Source organism: Balearica regulorum, chromosome 5 (genome assembly GCF_011004875.1).
Source record: "Balearica regulorum gibbericeps isolate bBalReg1 chromosome 5, bBalReg1.pri, whole genome shotgun sequence".
Classification (NCBI taxonomy): domain Eukaryota; kingdom Metazoa; phylum Chordata; class Aves; order Gruiformes; family Gruidae; genus Balearica; species Balearica regulorum.
Window position 1 is genome coordinate 24699608 of NC_046188.1, and position 18481 is coordinate 24718088.

The 18481-nt window shown below is 46.4% G+C and overlaps 1 protein-coding gene across 5 annotated transcripts in view; it reads right to left on the reverse strand.

Annotated features, from left to right (window-relative positions):
- ADCK1 (aarF domain containing kinase 1) overlaps positions 1 to 18481 on the reverse strand; it is a 91702-nt gene that overhangs the window by 66190 nt on the left and 7031 nt on the right. The window contains exons 1-3 of one of the 5 annotated variants that reach the window (XM_075753787.1): positions 15939 to 16035; positions 12753 to 12890; positions 8242 to 8325 (exon numbers count right to left, since the gene is read on the reverse strand). In XM_075753787.1, the coding sequence (XP_075609902.1) occupies positions 8242 to 8325; positions 12753 to 12878 (210 nt within the window). In that variant the 5' untranslated portion in view covers positions 12879 to 12890; positions 15939 to 16035. Of the gene's footprint in view, positions 1 to 8241; positions 8326 to 12752; positions 12891 to 15611; positions 15794 to 15938; positions 16036 to 18481 lie in introns of those variants that run through there. The other 4 variants (XM_075753791.1, XM_075753789.1, XM_075753790.1 and 1 more) reach the window with 4 other exon arrangements.

An 18481-nucleotide genomic window follows, 5' to 3' on the forward strand; every position in this document is an offset into this window, starting at 1 on the left:
AGCTGTATGCATCCAGACAGGGATATACCAGGAGAAGTACATATGTGAAGCTGCTTCTGCCTGCGTTTTGCTCAGTCCTAAGCCATATTACCAAGCACTTGCTACCCTAAAATCAAAACATACGTTTAGAAGAGTAAAACATCCCTCTCACTCCTGGTACAGACTCAGTCCCTAGCCTGTGGCCTCTGGGGCCAGTGGAGGTGGAGGAGAGTTGCAATTGATCTAACCCTGCCAGTTGGTGAGGCAGGAGCTGGTACAGCTTTTGGGAGCCCTACACATGCATCAGGTTGCAGACATCTCATCTTCAAGCACACAGCCCAGTACAAGGACTAGCTCAGAGTAAGGAAAGCACAGCTAACAGCCTTGCTGTTTCTCACTCCCCAATGCTCAGGAGCCATCATTTCATTATAACAATGCTCCCCAGTCAAGGATCACCACTCCATATATTGGCAGTGAATAACTCCCAATTCAGACTGCCACAGCAAAACCTCAGCTTACTGCAAGGAACAGAAGCAGGGAAGCTGTCCTGGAGAGGGAGAGACAGAACAGGCGATACTAGAGCATTCCAGAGATGAAACAGCTCCTGCTGGGCTCTAGAAATGCCCAGCTGTGCTGTCTGACTGTGAACGCAAAGAAAAGGCCCCAAGGGAGAAAAGCGTATCATCTTCCCTACTTCTCTTCACACAACAGTCCTATGATAAACAAATGGGAGTGCAAAGCCTCCTGCCCTTCAGCAATCCCAAAAAAAACCAACTTGTGTTCAGAGCAACTCTACAATAGCAAATAGGCTGCACAGTTACAGAGTTCACAGGCAACTCAAAACAAGTACATTTTCAAACAGAGACTGTAGGGGCAGTAAAGACATTTTAGGAGCTGTGGGTTTCTTTGAAAAGCAATTCTACTAGTGACCTTTTCAGTGAATTTACCTCTAAATTCAGCAAAGCTGGCAAGACAGTAAATGGATCCAGGCTTGGCAGGAGGTATTTCATAAAGCACTGTGCATGTGTTTATATGTGCAGGCTCACATGCAGATTCATTGTTAAAGTGGAGCTAGGAACAGAGTGGAGGCTGTATAAAGATGACCCTTGTCACTAAGTTTATCTGCTCCCTGTGGGCCCCTTCCAAGTCACATCAGCTCAGTACACTGACAAAAACAAGTTGTTACTGGTGTCAGACCTGCCAAGATGATGTTGCTGCAGAGGAAGGAACAGCAAGCTGCTCTAAATGGTGCACCATCAGCAGAATTTGCAGCCACTGAGACAGGACTCTCAAGTTAAAGCAAAGAAAGCAACAACAACAAAAAAGAAACCCCAAACCAACTCTATGGGACCAAAAGTAGGCTTAACTAGGGTAGCAGCAAATGCAATGACCATCTTGGATTCACTCCTCCAAAGCCATCTTTGACCCTTTGACTCTGTCTTAGAAGTGGCTATTTCAACAGAAGCACTCACACCCTGAGCACACAGGCACATGTCTACAGGCAGACAGATGTGCCTGTCCAGATGTATAAAAATGCAGACGTGTGCTCACATCAGCAGATTTCTAGGCAGGGCACCCGAACACCCTAATCAATAAAGAGTAGCTTCCAAACCCAGCACTGAACTTTACATTCTGTCATGTCCCTAGACTAAATCAGCAACTGCTCCAAATCAAGAGAAACATAGCTTCCTTTTTCCCTAGTCTCCAGGGCTTGCTCAGCCTAGCAGAGGCCTGTCTGGCCCTGGGGCACCAGATGGAGGAAGACAGCAGAGTTCCCTTCAGAGACACCTTTCCCTCAAGTATGCAAACAGGATGGTCACCACATAGGTCAATGGGTTTGCCTGGAACCCACTAAGACGCTTTCAATGTTGCCAAGAAGTCCAGAGAAGGGTGCTTGCAAAACAGCACCCACCACAGCAAGTCCCTCAACATTGACTTAACAGACTAAATGAAGACACTGGCTTGACAGGTAAGATAATCATGTGCTACCCTCCAGCATATTTTTTTATCAGATACACTTTGGGGAGAATGTGATAAGGTCACTGGTTTAGCAGAGCAAATCTACAATATCCAGTCCTGCTCTGAAATTCCAGCCTGGCCTGATATGTGAAATATCCTCTGCACACCACACCAGTCTTTTCATTCCTGTTTTTACATCTCTGTACTCCTAATCTGGGGTCCTTAAAGTTGGTGTTTCATTGCAAGCTGACTACAGTAACCTTAGAAAGGGGAACAGAATCCACGATACGGGTCTTGTTAAGGACTCAAAGGACAAACAAAACAACATTTGAGAAGCTCAGGTTGCCATTGCAAGCGCTGACGTTCCTAGTCTCAGATAAGATTATTTAAATTCTCAAGTCAGCTGTCTTCCTATTTTTAAAATAGGTAAAGCACTGGCTACCTGTCAGTTCTACTAATTTTACAGGTGGCCTCCAACAACCAAGTCATATAAACTACCCAGTAGTTCAAGGCTACACAGTCCTTCATTAAGAAAACATCCCTACTTAGAGCCTGATACAAAGTCAATGGGACCAGCCTTAAGTTACTTACAGGGGCATCCTAAGCAATTCCTGCTTTCTTTTTGTTTCCCTCCCTCTTTACACAGGCCCTCAAACCTGTAAGAAATCCTACGTGTGTATCTATTTGCACTACCCACATCTAGGGTGAAAATCTAGGCAAACAAATAAACCTCAACAATGAGCTCTAAAAAGAAGACACCATCTCTCGCCGTATCTCTTGACTTTGCACTGCTGAGTGTTCATTTCACACTGGGACTCAAGGCATAGTCCAAACACTAAATAAAACAAGATTATTTCTCCACTTTCCATTTGCTCTTTTTATAGTGCTCTTCATGGTGCAGGCTTCTTGCAGCCTACATCCTTCAAGGGCTTCCTAATGGTTTCCTCACTGCACCGGTTGAGACATTCTTCAGATATTCCTCTGGCTATTATGTACTTCTTCAGCAGCTATAAGGAAGCAAAGTAATGAAGTCTTCGGGGATTCAAATGAAAAGGGATAGCCCCACCTGGAGGAGAGAAGGCTAAATGCTCCTAAGGCACAGCGTTTCACTCCTGCTGGGGAGGTGCAAGAAAGATGCAGGACCAGTTAGGCAAGTGGTGTGCCTGACACCTCACACTCATGCTCTTGGAGCAAAGCACTTCGGGGACAGGGGTGCACAGCCAGGGAAAAAAGTGCAGTAAATGAGACACTGCCTCTTTCCCCTCCTTCCTCCTTCAAAAATGTCACAGTGAGATGGCCCATCTCCCTGCATAAACCACTGCAGAAGACTGAAGAATATCCTATTTTACAGGCACACACCCCCCAAAAAATGGGCCTTCCTAATGCTACAAAATTAAAACCTAGAGATGCTGTGGCCATAATATTCAGCTGACACCACTCTAGAAAGCAGAAGGAGAAAAAGGAAGTGTCTTATAATTATAAGATTTATTTTACAGCTTGTTATGTGTTTTCAGCGCAAAGCTTTCATGCTTTATGTGTTGGCAGGAAGTTTGCTAGACAGCAGTGCTCAAATGTAGAGTCATCAAGCCACCAGCTGGCCCTGCTAGTAGCTTTTTTGGACTGCATTAGCGTCAACCATTCCTTTTAGATGAAGAGATATCCTGGGGAGCACATAATAGGGCAACCTAACATGATCAGCTCAGGGACTGTGGATGGGCTGTGAAACTCTTCACCTCTATTACTGGCTCCCATTTAGCTTGGTGACAGAAAGTCACTGCCACCTAATGGCTATTCCATGTCTCCTAGGCAAGTCCACTTGCTTCTTCTCATCCCAGGTCACGACAGGTTGAAGCACAGGCAAAGAGAGCCACCACCGCACACGCTGGCTGTGGTGTAGAAGAGCCCACAGTCCCCACTGTTGCCTTTTTGAAGGAATAGCATGGAGAGCTCCTGGGGATTTCTCTCTGCAGATGCAGCCCACATCCATCATGAAGAAACAATTTTAGGGCATCACTTCCTATTCTTTAAGGCACACAGTGTTACATAGGGAAGTCCAAAGACACAGGCTATTTTGTTGGTCTGAACTATCCAGAAAGTGTACGTTTAAAAACACACACACACGTACACCCACTCGTTTTCCTTCCAGGATCCTTCAGTCGGGCAACTTCACTATGAGGCACAGCTCATTTTGAAAACACCCACCTCACCGTGAGAAGCAAACACAACAAACGCCAGGAACAGGCTCCAAGGAGAAAGAAATCATATTCTGTATAATGATGGCACAAGGTTACACCTTCCAAATATTTGCCCAGATACTCACAGCCCAATAACCAGGAGTTTGAATGAGAACATCCTCTTTCTGCTCTCAAAAGGAAGAAGGCTAATTAACCTCCCCAAATGGCTTTTCCCTGACAAAGCAATTCTGTAGCCAACAAAGTTAATTCAAGAATGGATTCCCACTGTCTCCCAAGACACCTTGACCACAGATTCTTTCTCTCCTTGCTATCTCCTCTCCATTAAAAAAAAACCTGTATCCACATTCACAGCAGTAATCTTTTATCCTACACAGGAAAACAACAAAAAATGCTCTGGTCAAGATTTTCAACTGCGGCCACTAGTGCTGAAATCTGCAAGATGACCAACCCATTGCAATCCTCTTACTACACTGACAACTCAGAAGCCTATTGATGTCAGCCCTTAAACAAACTGCATGTTGTGAGATACCTCCTGACTGACAGCAGGATCAACAGAAATTGATGCCAGCAATATAGGAAGTGTCAACTAAGACATCCAGGTGCTACGATGAGAGGCACACTGGAAATGTCACAGAGTAGGCTGACTTCAGAATGAGGAGACAAACACTCAAGGAGGGAAACACTCAAGGAGGTGGAAGAATGTCAGAGAAATGCAGCCCTCTGCAGAACAAAATGGTTTGTTGAGAAAGCAATAGGTAAGGAAATGGCACTGAGCAGGCTGCCCTCCTTCTTCCTCTGACCCAGTACAAGCAGGGGCAGAAACGGGAAGAAATGCCCAAGCTTACATGTGCAGAGATGGGCAGAATCATTTAATGAAATAGACATGAAGTGAAGAAAGCTCCTATCTATCTCCCCTAATGCTCCTGACACTAGACCTACAGACATCCAATTTCTTGAGGCTAACTATGGCTACCACTGGCATTGACATCAGTACACTGGCATTATCATCATATGCGGGAAAAAGGCAGACACCTCAGGAAAGGATTCTTAACTCAGGAAAAAGATCAAGTTACCTATACAGTCCAGCCACCAGTGGTGAGACGAAGCAACCACTGGGATGGACATAAAGCCTGACCACTTAAGCAGGTTTATCGCTGCTACAAGCAAGGACAGGAATGGAAAGGATAAGACATCTTTTCTCCTGACTGCTGCTGAGGAAGGGCTGTGAGTGCCATCAGGAAGGTGAATTCTTGTATCTCCTGGCTGATGGGAGAACCACAGACAGGCAAACCAACCCCAGGGACACTCAGTGCATTTCCAGCTACTGCTTCCTGCCTCGTGGAGAGTAGTAAATACACCCTCAATATGCTGGCCATAAAAAGCTGCTGGGAACTGAGTGGCTGAGAGCATTAGCACCAAGAGCAGCCCATGAGGGACTGACAGCCAAGGTAAGACTGAAGAGAATTCCTTGGAGCTAAGTGGGAACCTGGCTAAAAGCCCCTGGGGAACCCATTTCAGCTTTGCATTTAATTGTTTCCTAATAACTATATCCATCTTTGGCCCCAACAGGCTCAGGGACTAGTGCTGCCACTGAGGCTTCCCATCTCTCATCTGAAGCCATGGGTAATTCAGAGCCTCCAGTTTAATGGCTGACTGGGAATCCATGGAGAAGGAGTTAAGTATTATCATTTGCACTAGAGTAGTACCCACCAGTATGCTGAGTACCAGGAGGAGCTGCACAGAAAAAGTGTTTTTCTACTCCCAGCTGCAAGCCCATCCCAGACACACATGCAGCTGCACCCCCTCACCATCGACAGAGGCACAGCAGCTGCATCCAGACCTGCTGGCACTATCCACAGTCCCAAGGTCACCAAACCCCTGCCTCACAGAATCTCTGTTCTAAGCACAGCACCAAAAGTGAGGCTGGAAATCGGTAACCAATTCATACGCACGCTTAAAAGAAAATTTCAAACACTCAGCATATGAAGAAGAGGTTAAGCTGGCCTCACTCGAAGGACAAAAAGCCAAGAGAGTACAATGAACGGCTGAGAGCGCCAGAGATCTATCCAGGACAGAGGCAATTAGAAGCAACATCTGGATAAGTATCCTTCACACACAACACTTACTCACATCCTCTTGGTCCCATCCAGTGACTAACCTTTAGTACCAATTCCAATGGGAGAACTTCTTAAAAGTCATTCTGAGCTAGTCTGAGACGAACCACATCAGCTCCCACAGTGTTAAAAGAGCTGCAAGATGGTAAAGACTTGGTTTCCAGCTGCTGAGAGCTGCACTGAGATAAAGGGTTTGGCATGCAATTGCCCAGGCCCAAAAAATTCTCCCCTGCCAAGTTGATCCTTTGCTAACACAAGCACTACAGGGATGTTGCTGAGGAACCCACAAGGGCTGCCACAGTCAGGCTCAGTGGTGGCCCTCCATAATACCTGCCAACAGCAGGACAGGTCTCCACAGGTCATTAAGTTTTGCTAACTCATGCTATGCCTGCACCTACTTCCTCCTCTCATCTCCCAGCTCGTTCCTCTTGTTGTAACCAAAGGCTGGCCACACCACAGAGTTCTCTTGTGCCATGTTGACATGCTGCACTTGCCACTGGCTCTGCCACATGCAGAGGCTGACTCTTGGCTGCCAAGCAGGCAGAGCACAGCTCCATGCAGCGCCAACAAACAGGGTTCTTTTTGGCTGCCTGGGGCATTAATTGACAAACCATCAAAACCTGCATGACAGAGGTTAATGAAGCCGTGGAGAGACACGGCAAAAGGTCAGGAATTTGCAAGGGCTGCTGCAAACCGCTGCCAAATGACAAGCTGTTCACAGCACTGATAACTCCATAACTTGGGTGTCGCTCAAGAAAGCTACAAGCAACTATTCTGCAAACCAGGTTTTAAAGGCATGCGGCAGAGAGATGGGCAGTGAGATGGAAAGTGAAGCTCCAGACTCCATCACTTCTATCTCCAGTTTAGGCCAGAGCATCAGTGCCACTCATCTGGGGTGAGGAGATACAGCAGAATACCTTAGCATCTTTAGACAGGAGAGGATGAGAACAAGCCAAGGAAGTCTCTCTGCAAACTATCCCAAATAGTCTAAGACCACACTGATGATGATGTGGATTTTCTGCCAGAGGAATACTAACAGCATGCTGGAGTCCAATGCCACTGATTTCTACCTGGCCCACCGCTGTTTCCTTTAGAATCCCTCCAGTCTGAGAGTCACTGGAAAGCATCACCCCATGCATTAAAACCACACCAGTGGCCTAAATCCTACATGCACTAAGAAGAAAAATGAGGTTAAAGACCTTACTTCAAACATACTATGCAGACTGGCCTAATTCAGCACAAGCTACATTTCCCACTGCAAAGAGGCCCTGAGCTGGAATAGCAGAGAGACCCTGGTTATATACACACCACGTGCACTCAACTAAAACTCAGTGACACTCACAGCTCAAGGTATTGTAGGGCTGTAGGCTGGAATGAAAGGTGCAGCACAGGACTGAGAGGAGCAATAGGGGTGCTTACCTTCTCACTAGAAATGCTTTTTCTATTCATGTTAATTAGTGATATCAAAACACAACAATATGTTTTGCAATTAGATGTACCTTTCTTTGCCCAATTCTGATATCTTCAGAGATCTGCAAGCCTGATTCATCCCTATTATTTCCCCTCCAACACACTCCTTCTACTTAAATCCCTCAGCCTTCATGTTATCGCCATTACCAACCAATAAGCAGGCTAAGAAAGCACTGCCAGTCCCCTCCCAGCACCTGACCTCCATACAACCAGTCTGGGCAGCAGAGAGACGGTGACAGAGCACAAACACATCTTATCCCATACACTGAGAACTTGAATGGATGTAAGTGAGCACTGGTTGCGTGACGTTACTCTTGATGAGGGATATTCACCATTGGGAGATGCAGGTCCTGCAAGAATCTTACGTAATATGCAGCACAGTTTGCCTCTGCTGTTACCAATTTGGTAGAAGGCATATTGAATTATTAAGCTGACAGCTTGACAGTTTGCTTTGCAGCAATGACTTTGGCAACGCACCCGTGCCTTGCAGTTTCCGAGGAAGGCAGACCAGTGCTATCACCTACCTGTGATTTGAGGAAGTCATACTCCTCTGATCCGTATGGGACACTCCGAAGGGAGGTGAGGTAGTCATAGGTGATAACTGCCGTCTGCAAATGAAACCAGAAACGTTCAGCAAGCTCTGCAGTATCTTGGATCACAACAACAAACCTTCCATTAGGGAGAATATATGTAGCTTAAGTTCCAAAGTTTTAGCTCCACAGTGGAGTTTACAGTAACAGACTCATAAGAAATGAAAATATTTAAATTTCAACAAACATTTATAGAAAGCAGTTCAGGGACCTCATTCACATATAGCCATTAAAAATAACCAACACTTGGCACTCCTATGCTATCTTCCATTTGAGAAGCTCAAAGCATTTTCATAATCTCTGTATAGTGGACTCCCATTGTCTGTCAGCTTCCACAGTAAGATCTGCTGCTAGTAATAGAGGCCATGAAGAACCTGTTTGTGCCCCACCAGTTATCCCATACTTCATCTTCACACCTCCAACCTGCCTAACCACACTGGTGCACTGTGAGCTAAGTCTAGGTAGATGGTTCAGCAGGGAGCAGAGTGGCTGAAGACAAGCTCACCGATTAGCACAAGCAGTGGTACTTTTGGGGATATTCAACTGCACAAAGGACTAGAGGGCCAAAGGGTCACATACCCAATTACAAAACAATATGGGGATCCAGCTAAAGCTTATTAGCTAGACATAGCCACAGACAATGGAATTAGATTCCTAAGTGCCTTAATGATTTCTGAAAATGGATCTAGGGTATTTCACAATTTTATCCTACAACTAAAGTTCTTCTCTTTGCACAGTCAGCAAACAGAACAGAAATATACAGGCCACATAAAGTTTACTTGGGGGGAGAGATGGGAATGTATACCTAGATGAACCTGTCCACTAACTTGTCATTTGAACTTCAAGATTCTTGCCATAAAGAACCATTTGCATAACTCAGGTCTAAAGTCAGATTGCCTCAAACCTCCCTACTGAAGGAGTAGCACCCCATTCTGGGACAGAATACCACCCCCCCTCCCGCCCCCTTTCACGGCAAACATGGCTAGTGTGGGGTATAAAGCACAGTCAATGTAATGTGAAAGCCAAGAAAGCAAGGGAATCAAATCTGGCTTGAGACAAAGTTGCTGGAACTGACAATAGGGAAATAGTTGAAAGCTCAGAGATGCATCAAAGAGGAGATCAATCTGGGAATCAGTTACAGAGACACACTCCTTCCTTGTGGAGGTCAGGCTTCTCACATTTCCTGTTTTCCAGATTGGAAATTGAGCTTTTCAGGCTCTCTTGCTCTTGGTGAACCCAGGAGCTGCACAGCTACAGTCAGTCACATTCAGAAGAAAAACTTTCAAAGCATCTTCCCAACCTCAAAGAACAACTTTGAAGTGGAGGGAGGTTCAAATCAGCCTTGCATGAAGGCTTGAGTTGGTTCTTATTTTATCTCTGGTCCACGAGAGTAATTATCATCTCCAACTTGAAAAGAAGCAGCTAACAGATTGCCCTGTATTACAGAGGAAGAGGGAATTAATTAAGCGGTTGCTAATTACATTGTAATCTTAAACACTAAATTAGTATTATGATGATCCTGATAGGCAACTCTGACATTGCCAAATCCCTGCTAGTGTCTGAGATGTATTCCAGCTACTGCACAGAACGTTCCTTCCACATACCCAAAATGACTGGGATACCCTCAAAGAAATATGGCAAATGCACAACTGCTCTGCCAGGTTTCTAATTTTACCAGAATACAGAAACTGTCTGAAACATGATGCTGTCCGGACAACTGACTTTGTTCTCATCCAAGACTAGTGCTGTCATTCATGTTACAGTGTGAGACTTAAGCTCAGAGACATAAAAAGACTTACAAAATCAACAATCAATCAAAAGTCCCTCTCCTTACAAATGCCAGATTATTTCTTTAACTGATCTTGTATCCAGTCCAGTGTTAAATGTGCCAAAGACTTGGGCTTCCGCTTTGTATCGATGAATTCTCAACACCTCACACTCTTCCACCACACCTAAACTATCCTCAGACCTCACCGGGTCATGGCACAATGTTCCCTCTGAACAGTTGTCCACCCACACATAAGCAAGAGCCAGTTTCCTAAACTGAGGCTCAGGAAGACATTTTCTGCTAGTGCACTTCATCAAGCTTCTTAGGAAAGTCTGTAAAGGACTACTGAACCAGTATGCTTAAAATACAAGCAGACTCAAATCTTTCTAATCAAACTCAGATGAAATTTGTCCAGAGTCCTGTAGTTCTAGGTCAGGATTCTTGACCTCCATGTGTTCTTTTCTCCAGGCTTTTGTTTTGTTCACCACACTATAACTTGTCTTAAATTTTTGTGCCTGCTGCTGCTGAACTTAGGTCTTAAGGATTACAGCCTCTTAATTACAGCCTGCTTTTGCCTGGCTATGGTCCAATGATTGAATCAACCATCCAGATAAGAAGCCTGGGCACGGCTAGATTGAAGGACAGACATTTTAGGGCCATGTACATGCCACTGATATCCAAAGTCGTTTGTTTGCTACAGAGTCTCAGCTTTCATTTACAAAAAGAGCAAGCCCAAGAAGCCAAGCTTTTTAGAAATGAACATGTCAAATTGCTCTACTGGCTTCATCCAGCCTATGGCTAAGGAATAAGAGTAGTATGGGCTGCCAGTGCTCAGATGAAAGCTGACCTCTGCCTTTCCAACAAGGAGCAGACCCCAGACTGGGAAGACAGAGGTCACTGGTGCAGCAGGACTAAAGGAGCAACCTAACCATATGCAGTCCTATGTAGTAGAGGGAACAGAGAATTCATAGAGGCAGAAGATTCACGTTTTAAAAGTATACAGACACACAGGTACAAACACATGCTGCCATCACCTACAGAACAGAGAACATTGGCAGCATGTTTTTGGGGGTCACTGCTTGCAGCTATGTGTGCAGAACCCTCTAATGCATTTAAGAGCAGTGCCAGTGAAGTGCTTTACAGCCCATGACTTGTGACTTCCCTGAAGGCAGAGGATGTGAGAGTCAAGCATGCCTTTAGCTTCGCCAGCCTCTAAAGCAAAGAAAATCTCCTTTCCCCTACTTCTTATTCATCAGGAAAGTAATCTCTCACCATCACTCAAAACATAGACCAACTGCACAGCTTCAGCACTGCACAGTTCTCACTTATTTTTGTCTTAAACAGAAGACAGCCACAAAAAACACTGGCTTCAAGTGAGATTGAGAAACACTGGTCAAGCAGGCAGAACTCAAGGGCAGATTGGAGAACCCAAACATCCTGGAAGGTAGATTCCTCTCCAGGCACAATAAGCTGTGTCGCCTCTCCATGCCTCAGTTTCCTGTGCAGTAGAAGGGAAAGAGCTGCTCCCTGCCACCAGGCAGCACTGCCTTATGGTCAGGAACAGAGCACAAAGCTTAGCACTTATTAGCTAAGAAAGAAAGATTACAGTTTGTATTTCTGCCCTCACCCTTTCAAAATAAACACTCACTTTTCACAATAGTTCATGGTGCAGCTTGCACATATAAACAGCACGGCACCTGAGCCAACCCACAGAGCTTCTTTCTTATTGCATCTGCCCTCAGGAGCTGACTCCCTGTAAAACTCATTAATGAAGTGCTTAAAAGTCATAGAATATGCAGGCAGACAGCTGCTTACCACTGGGGGTCTGTAAATGATGGAGATCGTGGCCTGAAGTGACAGGTGTATAATGTAAGTGAGGTACAGGGAGACTGATACCCCCTCCAGAGTCTCTGCTCTCCTTGTTCCTGGCTGCTCATGGATTCATCAGTGAATACTCTCAAGGAGAAGGCAGCAACATGTTCGGCTGGCAGTCTCCATGCTCAGGTTTTCTGGAGCAGTGATCAACACAAGGGTGAAATAGCAGTGATGCTAGGCAGATGTAGGGTTTATTTTACAAATCTGGAAACCAATCCAATCTCAGAAGTACATCATCTCCCATCCTTAGTTTACCCTTGCTTTAAGAATGATCCTTGAAACACCTGCCCTCCTCTCCCCAAATCTCTCTTACTAAGGGTCATAGGGCAGTGGCTACCGTAGCATATCAATACAACAACCACAATCCTTAAAACAAAATGTTCCGATGTAAAAAATGGCATACACAGACAAGATGGTTTGAACTAGGTCACCATTAAAGGCAGCACAATATTGTATCTGGGTGACTGGCCTTAAAGGATGGCTGATGAAGATGTGGGCCCAAAGTGAGCCCTTGCTCTGAAGGTCCCACCCTATCCAGTGAAGCAGAGACAGTTCTCTGCAGCCCAATATGTCTGTTTCTTCCAAGACGTGCAAACAACAGCTCTATTCCTTCTATGCTTTCCCCTCTTTTCTCCCCACCATGTCAACAACTCGAAGAGCTCCCTATTGACCTTCTGACTTTCGGAGCCAGCTGCCAACTGGAAATGCAGAGAAGGAATACAAGAAATCCCAAGTTCTTGTGAATGCCAATTCCCTTACCCACCTAGGAATGTTTCCTGCACATTACTAGGATGAAACTTACTGTGGCAATGGCTCGGCCCACACGAACAACTCCAAAATCATTGGGATCCAGGAACTTGTTGCCATACAGATAGATGCCAGAAGTGGCTGCCGCCAACGTGGCAAGTTTCAAGGCCCTTCGTGCCATGACTGATGAACCCTGCCGAGACACAAAACAGCAACTGTAACACCTGAGAAGGATGTGATGATCAGATGCCTACAGCCCCAAGGGACCTGACAATCCAAGTTTTAATTGCTCCTTTCCTAATGATGCATTGCTAGCTCTGCCCTCAGCCAAGAACTCAAGCAATCATGCAACAACCCAACACAAGCTCTATCTTCATTGCTATTTCAAACTCAACAGTGTCTATGGGCCACAAACCCAGAAGTAACTCACTGTGCTAGACCTTGGGCACCCACAACAAAACATTTGTTCATGGTCCCCAAGGCTCGTCAAGGAGAAAAACAGGTGGACAGAGACAAGGGAGCATGTGTTCACCAAAAGTCAATTCTAATCACAGCAATAGGCTGCCTCTTCACTGCAAATGTTTTGAAGATACCACAGCGCAGGCAGATTGCAAGGGGATAATAGAAGATATAAACAAGTAGGGTTTAAAAAGAGCTCTTGCAACACCAAGAGCACCCAAAACTTGTTGGAAACTGTCAGACTAGTTGTGAAAGTGCCTTACTGCTGATGAGCAGTGGGAGAAGCAGCGATGCATCCCTGGAGGCTGCATTACAACTGCAGTGGCCGGTGGCAAACAGCCACATACAGCGCAGGGGATGGGGGACCTGATCAGTGACCACGTGAGACTTGTTTTCTCATCATCACTGTCCTGTTCAAGTGCCAGGCAGGGACTGCAGTGGCAGAATGGACATCTGCAAGAATCAACAGCCTAATCCTGGCTCTGTCACGGGCCCAGCAACAGGCCTGGGTTGAGACACTTCTCTCCTTGCTCCCTTTTTCTCTGGAAGACGAGGGTGGGGAACAAGTGCATTTCCCACACTAAGCACTTTGCAGCACTGCATTCATTGCGTACAGTATATAACCTAATGTAAACATGTCATTCATTACATGTGATATACACATGATTCTTTATGTCACTTTAGAGGATTCAGATCTGGAAAAAAAATTACAAATCAGGTATAATTTTCTTTCCTTTCCCCTTGGCTGGTATTGGATAGGAAATATGATTGACCATTCTTTCTGCTCACAGCACAAACCAAGAGGAATGGTATACCTACTCTGCAAGTGCTCAAGAGCACCCTTTACAGAGCGTGGGCCTTTACCCATCAAGATGGAGTCCGCTAACCCTCCTACTCTTAGACTTGATTGAGAAACTTTCCTACTTCTCCCCGTGAACCTTTAGCGGGGTCAGTTTGGCTCGTGCCTTTTCTCTTGGAAGCCTTGTAACCAAAAACCACATGCAGTGACATAGGTCAAGCCTTTCAAAAACAGTTCACAAGAACACAATCAGCGAAATAGGCTAATGCAACACAAGAGACCTCTGTACATGAACCTTAGCCAAACTTTATTATTTCCTTTTACTTCCTTACAAGCCCTAGGTAACTTTGAGGCAGAAAAGCTGAGATATATTCTGCCAGTGCCAGTCAGAGCTGCCTGCAGCACCCCAGCTCCTTCTCCTGTCAGAAGGGGTAGCTGGCTGATCAGGACTCCTCTGAACTTACGATCAAACCCAGGAGAAAATAAACCTGGTACCTTGACTGCAGCCAAATGAACACATGCTTCCCAAAAAAAAAGCTACCTTCCTCTCCCTGCCTCACTGAAATTCTAGAAATTTTGGGGCTTCTTCCAGGAGGACTCTTCTCTTTTGTACAGCAATTTCTTGTATTCTCTGTCACCTTCAAAAAACATTTTCTGCAAAGTGTTTTAATTAAATCATTTCTGCTCCTTGTATGTTTTTGTAAAATTTCATTTATTGAAAAGGTGCAGTGACTTTTTTTAACACAGAAAGTATGCATATCTCATTATTTTTTCCTTCACTTTCTTTATTACTAGAAGAACATTTGCTTGAAAGCAGGATGCAAGTCCATCTGTTCTTGTATCTTATTCCTACCTGAAGCTATAATCTGCAGTTCGTGACATCACATGTATTACCATACCCGCCAGCTGTACGTCATGAACAGAAGATGGGAACTTTAGGTAGCAAATAAATAGGCTGAGCAGCTGAGCTCTTCAGGAACAAAGTTCCTGCTTTCATGCTTAACGCGTTGTACCAATAAAAAGGGAAGAATTAAAACCCCTCCAATATACGGTACGGAAATGGAATTGCCAGAAATCAAATGGATTTCGAAGTTTTGCATAAGGTGTGGAGAAGCTTTTTCCATGTAAATGAACCATTACAACACCCCTAGGGGCATCTCAAAGGCCCTGTCAGCTGTGAAACGCACCTCATGGTGTCACTGCCTCTCCCCACTAAGGCCTGCGTTGATGAATCACCTCCCGCTCCCCTTTCCCCGAGGTGACCTGGCTTCTTTGACTTTCACACGACATCGCACACGTAGGGTGCCCCTTCCCTACAGCCAGGCGCTGTGCCTCTCCTAACCCCACTCGGTGGACGGGGACGGACGGGAGGTCACCGGGTTTCTCCCGGAGCCCAGGAGGGGATTCCCGCGAGGGCCGCCGCCGCCACCCGCCCAGGCCTGCGCGGTAGCGCCGCCCGAGAGATCGCGCTCTCCCGAGGCCCAGGGAGCGGCAGGGAGCGCTGACCGCCCCGAGGGCCGCCGCAAAGCCCCAACGGGGACGATTCGCCCCCCGAGCCCGCGCCCCCCGCCGCAGCAGCGCGGCCCGAGGTGTTCCTGTGAAGGACGCGAGGGGCCGGCTCCGGCTACTTTCGGTTCTCCTTCAGCCGTGCCGTACCGTGCCTCCCGCAGCAGCGCCCGCGCCCCCCGCCGCTCCCGCCGTCAGAAACAACCCCGGCCCCGCCGAGCCCTGCGGCAACTGGGCCTCCGCCCCCGGGGCCTGCGCCCGCGGCGGGCAACCGCCGCCTGGGCCCGGACCCCCAGTCCGGCAGCACCAGGCGGGGCGCAGGGGGGCCGAACCGAGCCGAGGCGCCCGAAGCCGCAGCGGCGGGGGGGGGGTGGGGGGGTAGGAGGGCAGCGAGAGTCCAGGTCCCTCCCCGCCGGACCCTCCCCGGCCTCCAGCACCGCATCAGCGCCTCCGCCGGCGCGCGGAGCCAGCACTTACCGTCTCGCCAGAACCGCGGCTCGTCAACTCCCGCGCATTCAGCCGCCTGCTCCCCCTCCGCCTCGCACATGGTACGGTCCTGCCCCGCGCGGCATGCTGGGACATGTAGTCTCCGGCTGCTGCCGCTAGGAGCGGCCTGGGCGCGGTGGGACTGCGAGGGGCGCCCCTGGGCGAGCCCACCGGGGAGCGGCGGGGGGGAAGCCGGGCGGGCTGCTCTGACCCCGCTGCAGGGGTGCGCACTGCTTCTCCTCGTAGTTACAAAAAAGGAGGTGGACGGGCAGCACCCTCCAGTTCGGTGCATAACAGGGTAACACAATCTCCACCTCATCAGTGGGGCTCACAACCTGGCACAGGTGCCCCAGAAAAGCTGTCTTCTGTGCTTTAAAAAAACCCTCAGACTTTATGATATTTTCATTGGTTTTCAACGTTTGCTCACTGAAAGCCCTGCAGGAGAGAGAAGATATGTATAAATGTATGTGTATATACATAGATATCAGAAGTCATGAAAGAAGGTAGACATACCAAACTCCGGTATCACGGCATTCCCTTTTGAGACTTATAAGGCATTGATGCTTCTATTCACTAGAAATCAGAACTGCTCTTTAATGAAGGGTGTGGGTTTGGCCAGGGCACTATAAACACCTTGTGAGTCTGGCTATTGCAGCCCATCAGGATTAGGTGTGAGCACTGTCACCTACGCAGCCGTAGCACCTGGGCTGGCAATGCCATGTCCATTCCCGGTGCTAAGGGAGTGCTCCCACCAGAGTGCTTCTGGCAAAAGTGTTTTGAACACTTTTGTCCTGCTCCTGTTGAACACGAAACAGTGTTGTCCATCATGTGGTCAGATCCTCAAGCAGCGTAAATTGATAGCGTAAACTATGCAGCTATACCGATTTTATAAATCAGTGAAATGCATATGTGGCTGCTTAATACCAGCTTGTACTTAAGGGTATAATTCCAAAGGCCAAAGAGATGTGTATCATAAATATCTCAGAAACTGCTGTTATCTATCCAAGAAAGAGAATGATCCAGTACAACAACTGTGTTCATCAAGAATAAAAGAGCTGTTGGCAACAAGGAAAATAATTGCAGAATGAAAAAAAGCTTTCTCTGCAGCTACTATAAGAAATTAAAATGGTGATAAATTTTATCATATTCAAGGTTCAATGCAAAACCAATCTCTTCACCAAAGTCTTCTTGCAATAAAGATTACGATAAAAGAGAGAAAGAACAAAGCAGACAATGAAAACATGTTGCTGAATCATCATAAATATTGTAAGACAGTCATATTCCCTGGAGCAAATACCTAGTTTGATAGCTACCCACCTGAAACTCAGCATTTCTGGTTGAACTTTTCTCCTCTTGTGACAAGAAGGAAACTCAATGTTGCTTTCAAGTTAGTATCTTTCTGATAAAGAACTTGCAATTCTGCAACACCAGGGAACCTGTAGTGGAAAATTTTAAGTATTTGGGACAGAGTTAAGGACACAGCTACCACAATTAACCCTTAATACATTAAAAGGATGCTGGAGACCCAAACCAGAATCAGACCAAAAAGATCTTAATTTTTTGAGAGTTAAAGTTTCCAACAGGATTCAGGAAACACTAAAACAAATCCAGGAAAGCATCACCACACTGTGTTTTCATTCATATTTGCAGGGATACAGTTGCACCCAAAAAGGTAAAGACGGGGCAAAAAGTGATCTAGAAACACTCAGATTATGAACCAAAAGGTCTCAGCTTCTAGACGAAAGAGTAATAAACCAGGACATTGGGCTCAAGGAAAGATCCTGATGACCAACCCTTCTTCCAGGATGGCCAGGTTTTTCATCCAAGCCCCTGTGGAAAGTGCTGTAAAGGTAACCTGTCCACCTTCTCCCTGGGTGTGGGACAGTGGTATATTAAAGGTTTTCCTAAAAGATTAAAATAATATTGGGAATATTTGCTAGGTACCCCTTTTGTTTCCATCTGGCCTCATTTCAGTTTTGTTTTCCCTACTTGTCCCCTACAGCAGACACTAACATAAACGCCAGCACAAGGTGGGCTTCCTGACAAAGCAGCTACAAGTTATGAAGGGCAGAGTTAGGGGTGATTATCGTGCCAGCACACTGAGGATACAGCGCCCACATGGCCAGTTGCTGCATCAGCCATAGGATGGCAAACTGGCTACAATCCCGTAAGTTTCTTTCCCTTTTTGGACAGATGGGAGCTTTTGAACTGATGGGGTGCAGTGAAGCATCCCAGCTTAGTCTTGGACCATTACAAACTGTGTAGGAAAGACTATTTGTTGGAAGAAAGCTTTACGGTTTAGAGGGTAATGTTAAAAGAGGAAAAAAATAAAAAATGAGATGTGCATGTGATGTACTGCTGAGAAAATGAGAGAGAAATGAGTGCAGGCTGAACCACTCTGAATCCCAGGATAAAATAATCTTAGAAATATGGGGAAAAGATCTACTCCTGTATCTACTACAGCCTGTGAAAGTTTTGCTGTACATTTTTGTGTTTGCAAATTCACGACCTCCATGGCTCAGGCTGATACTGGG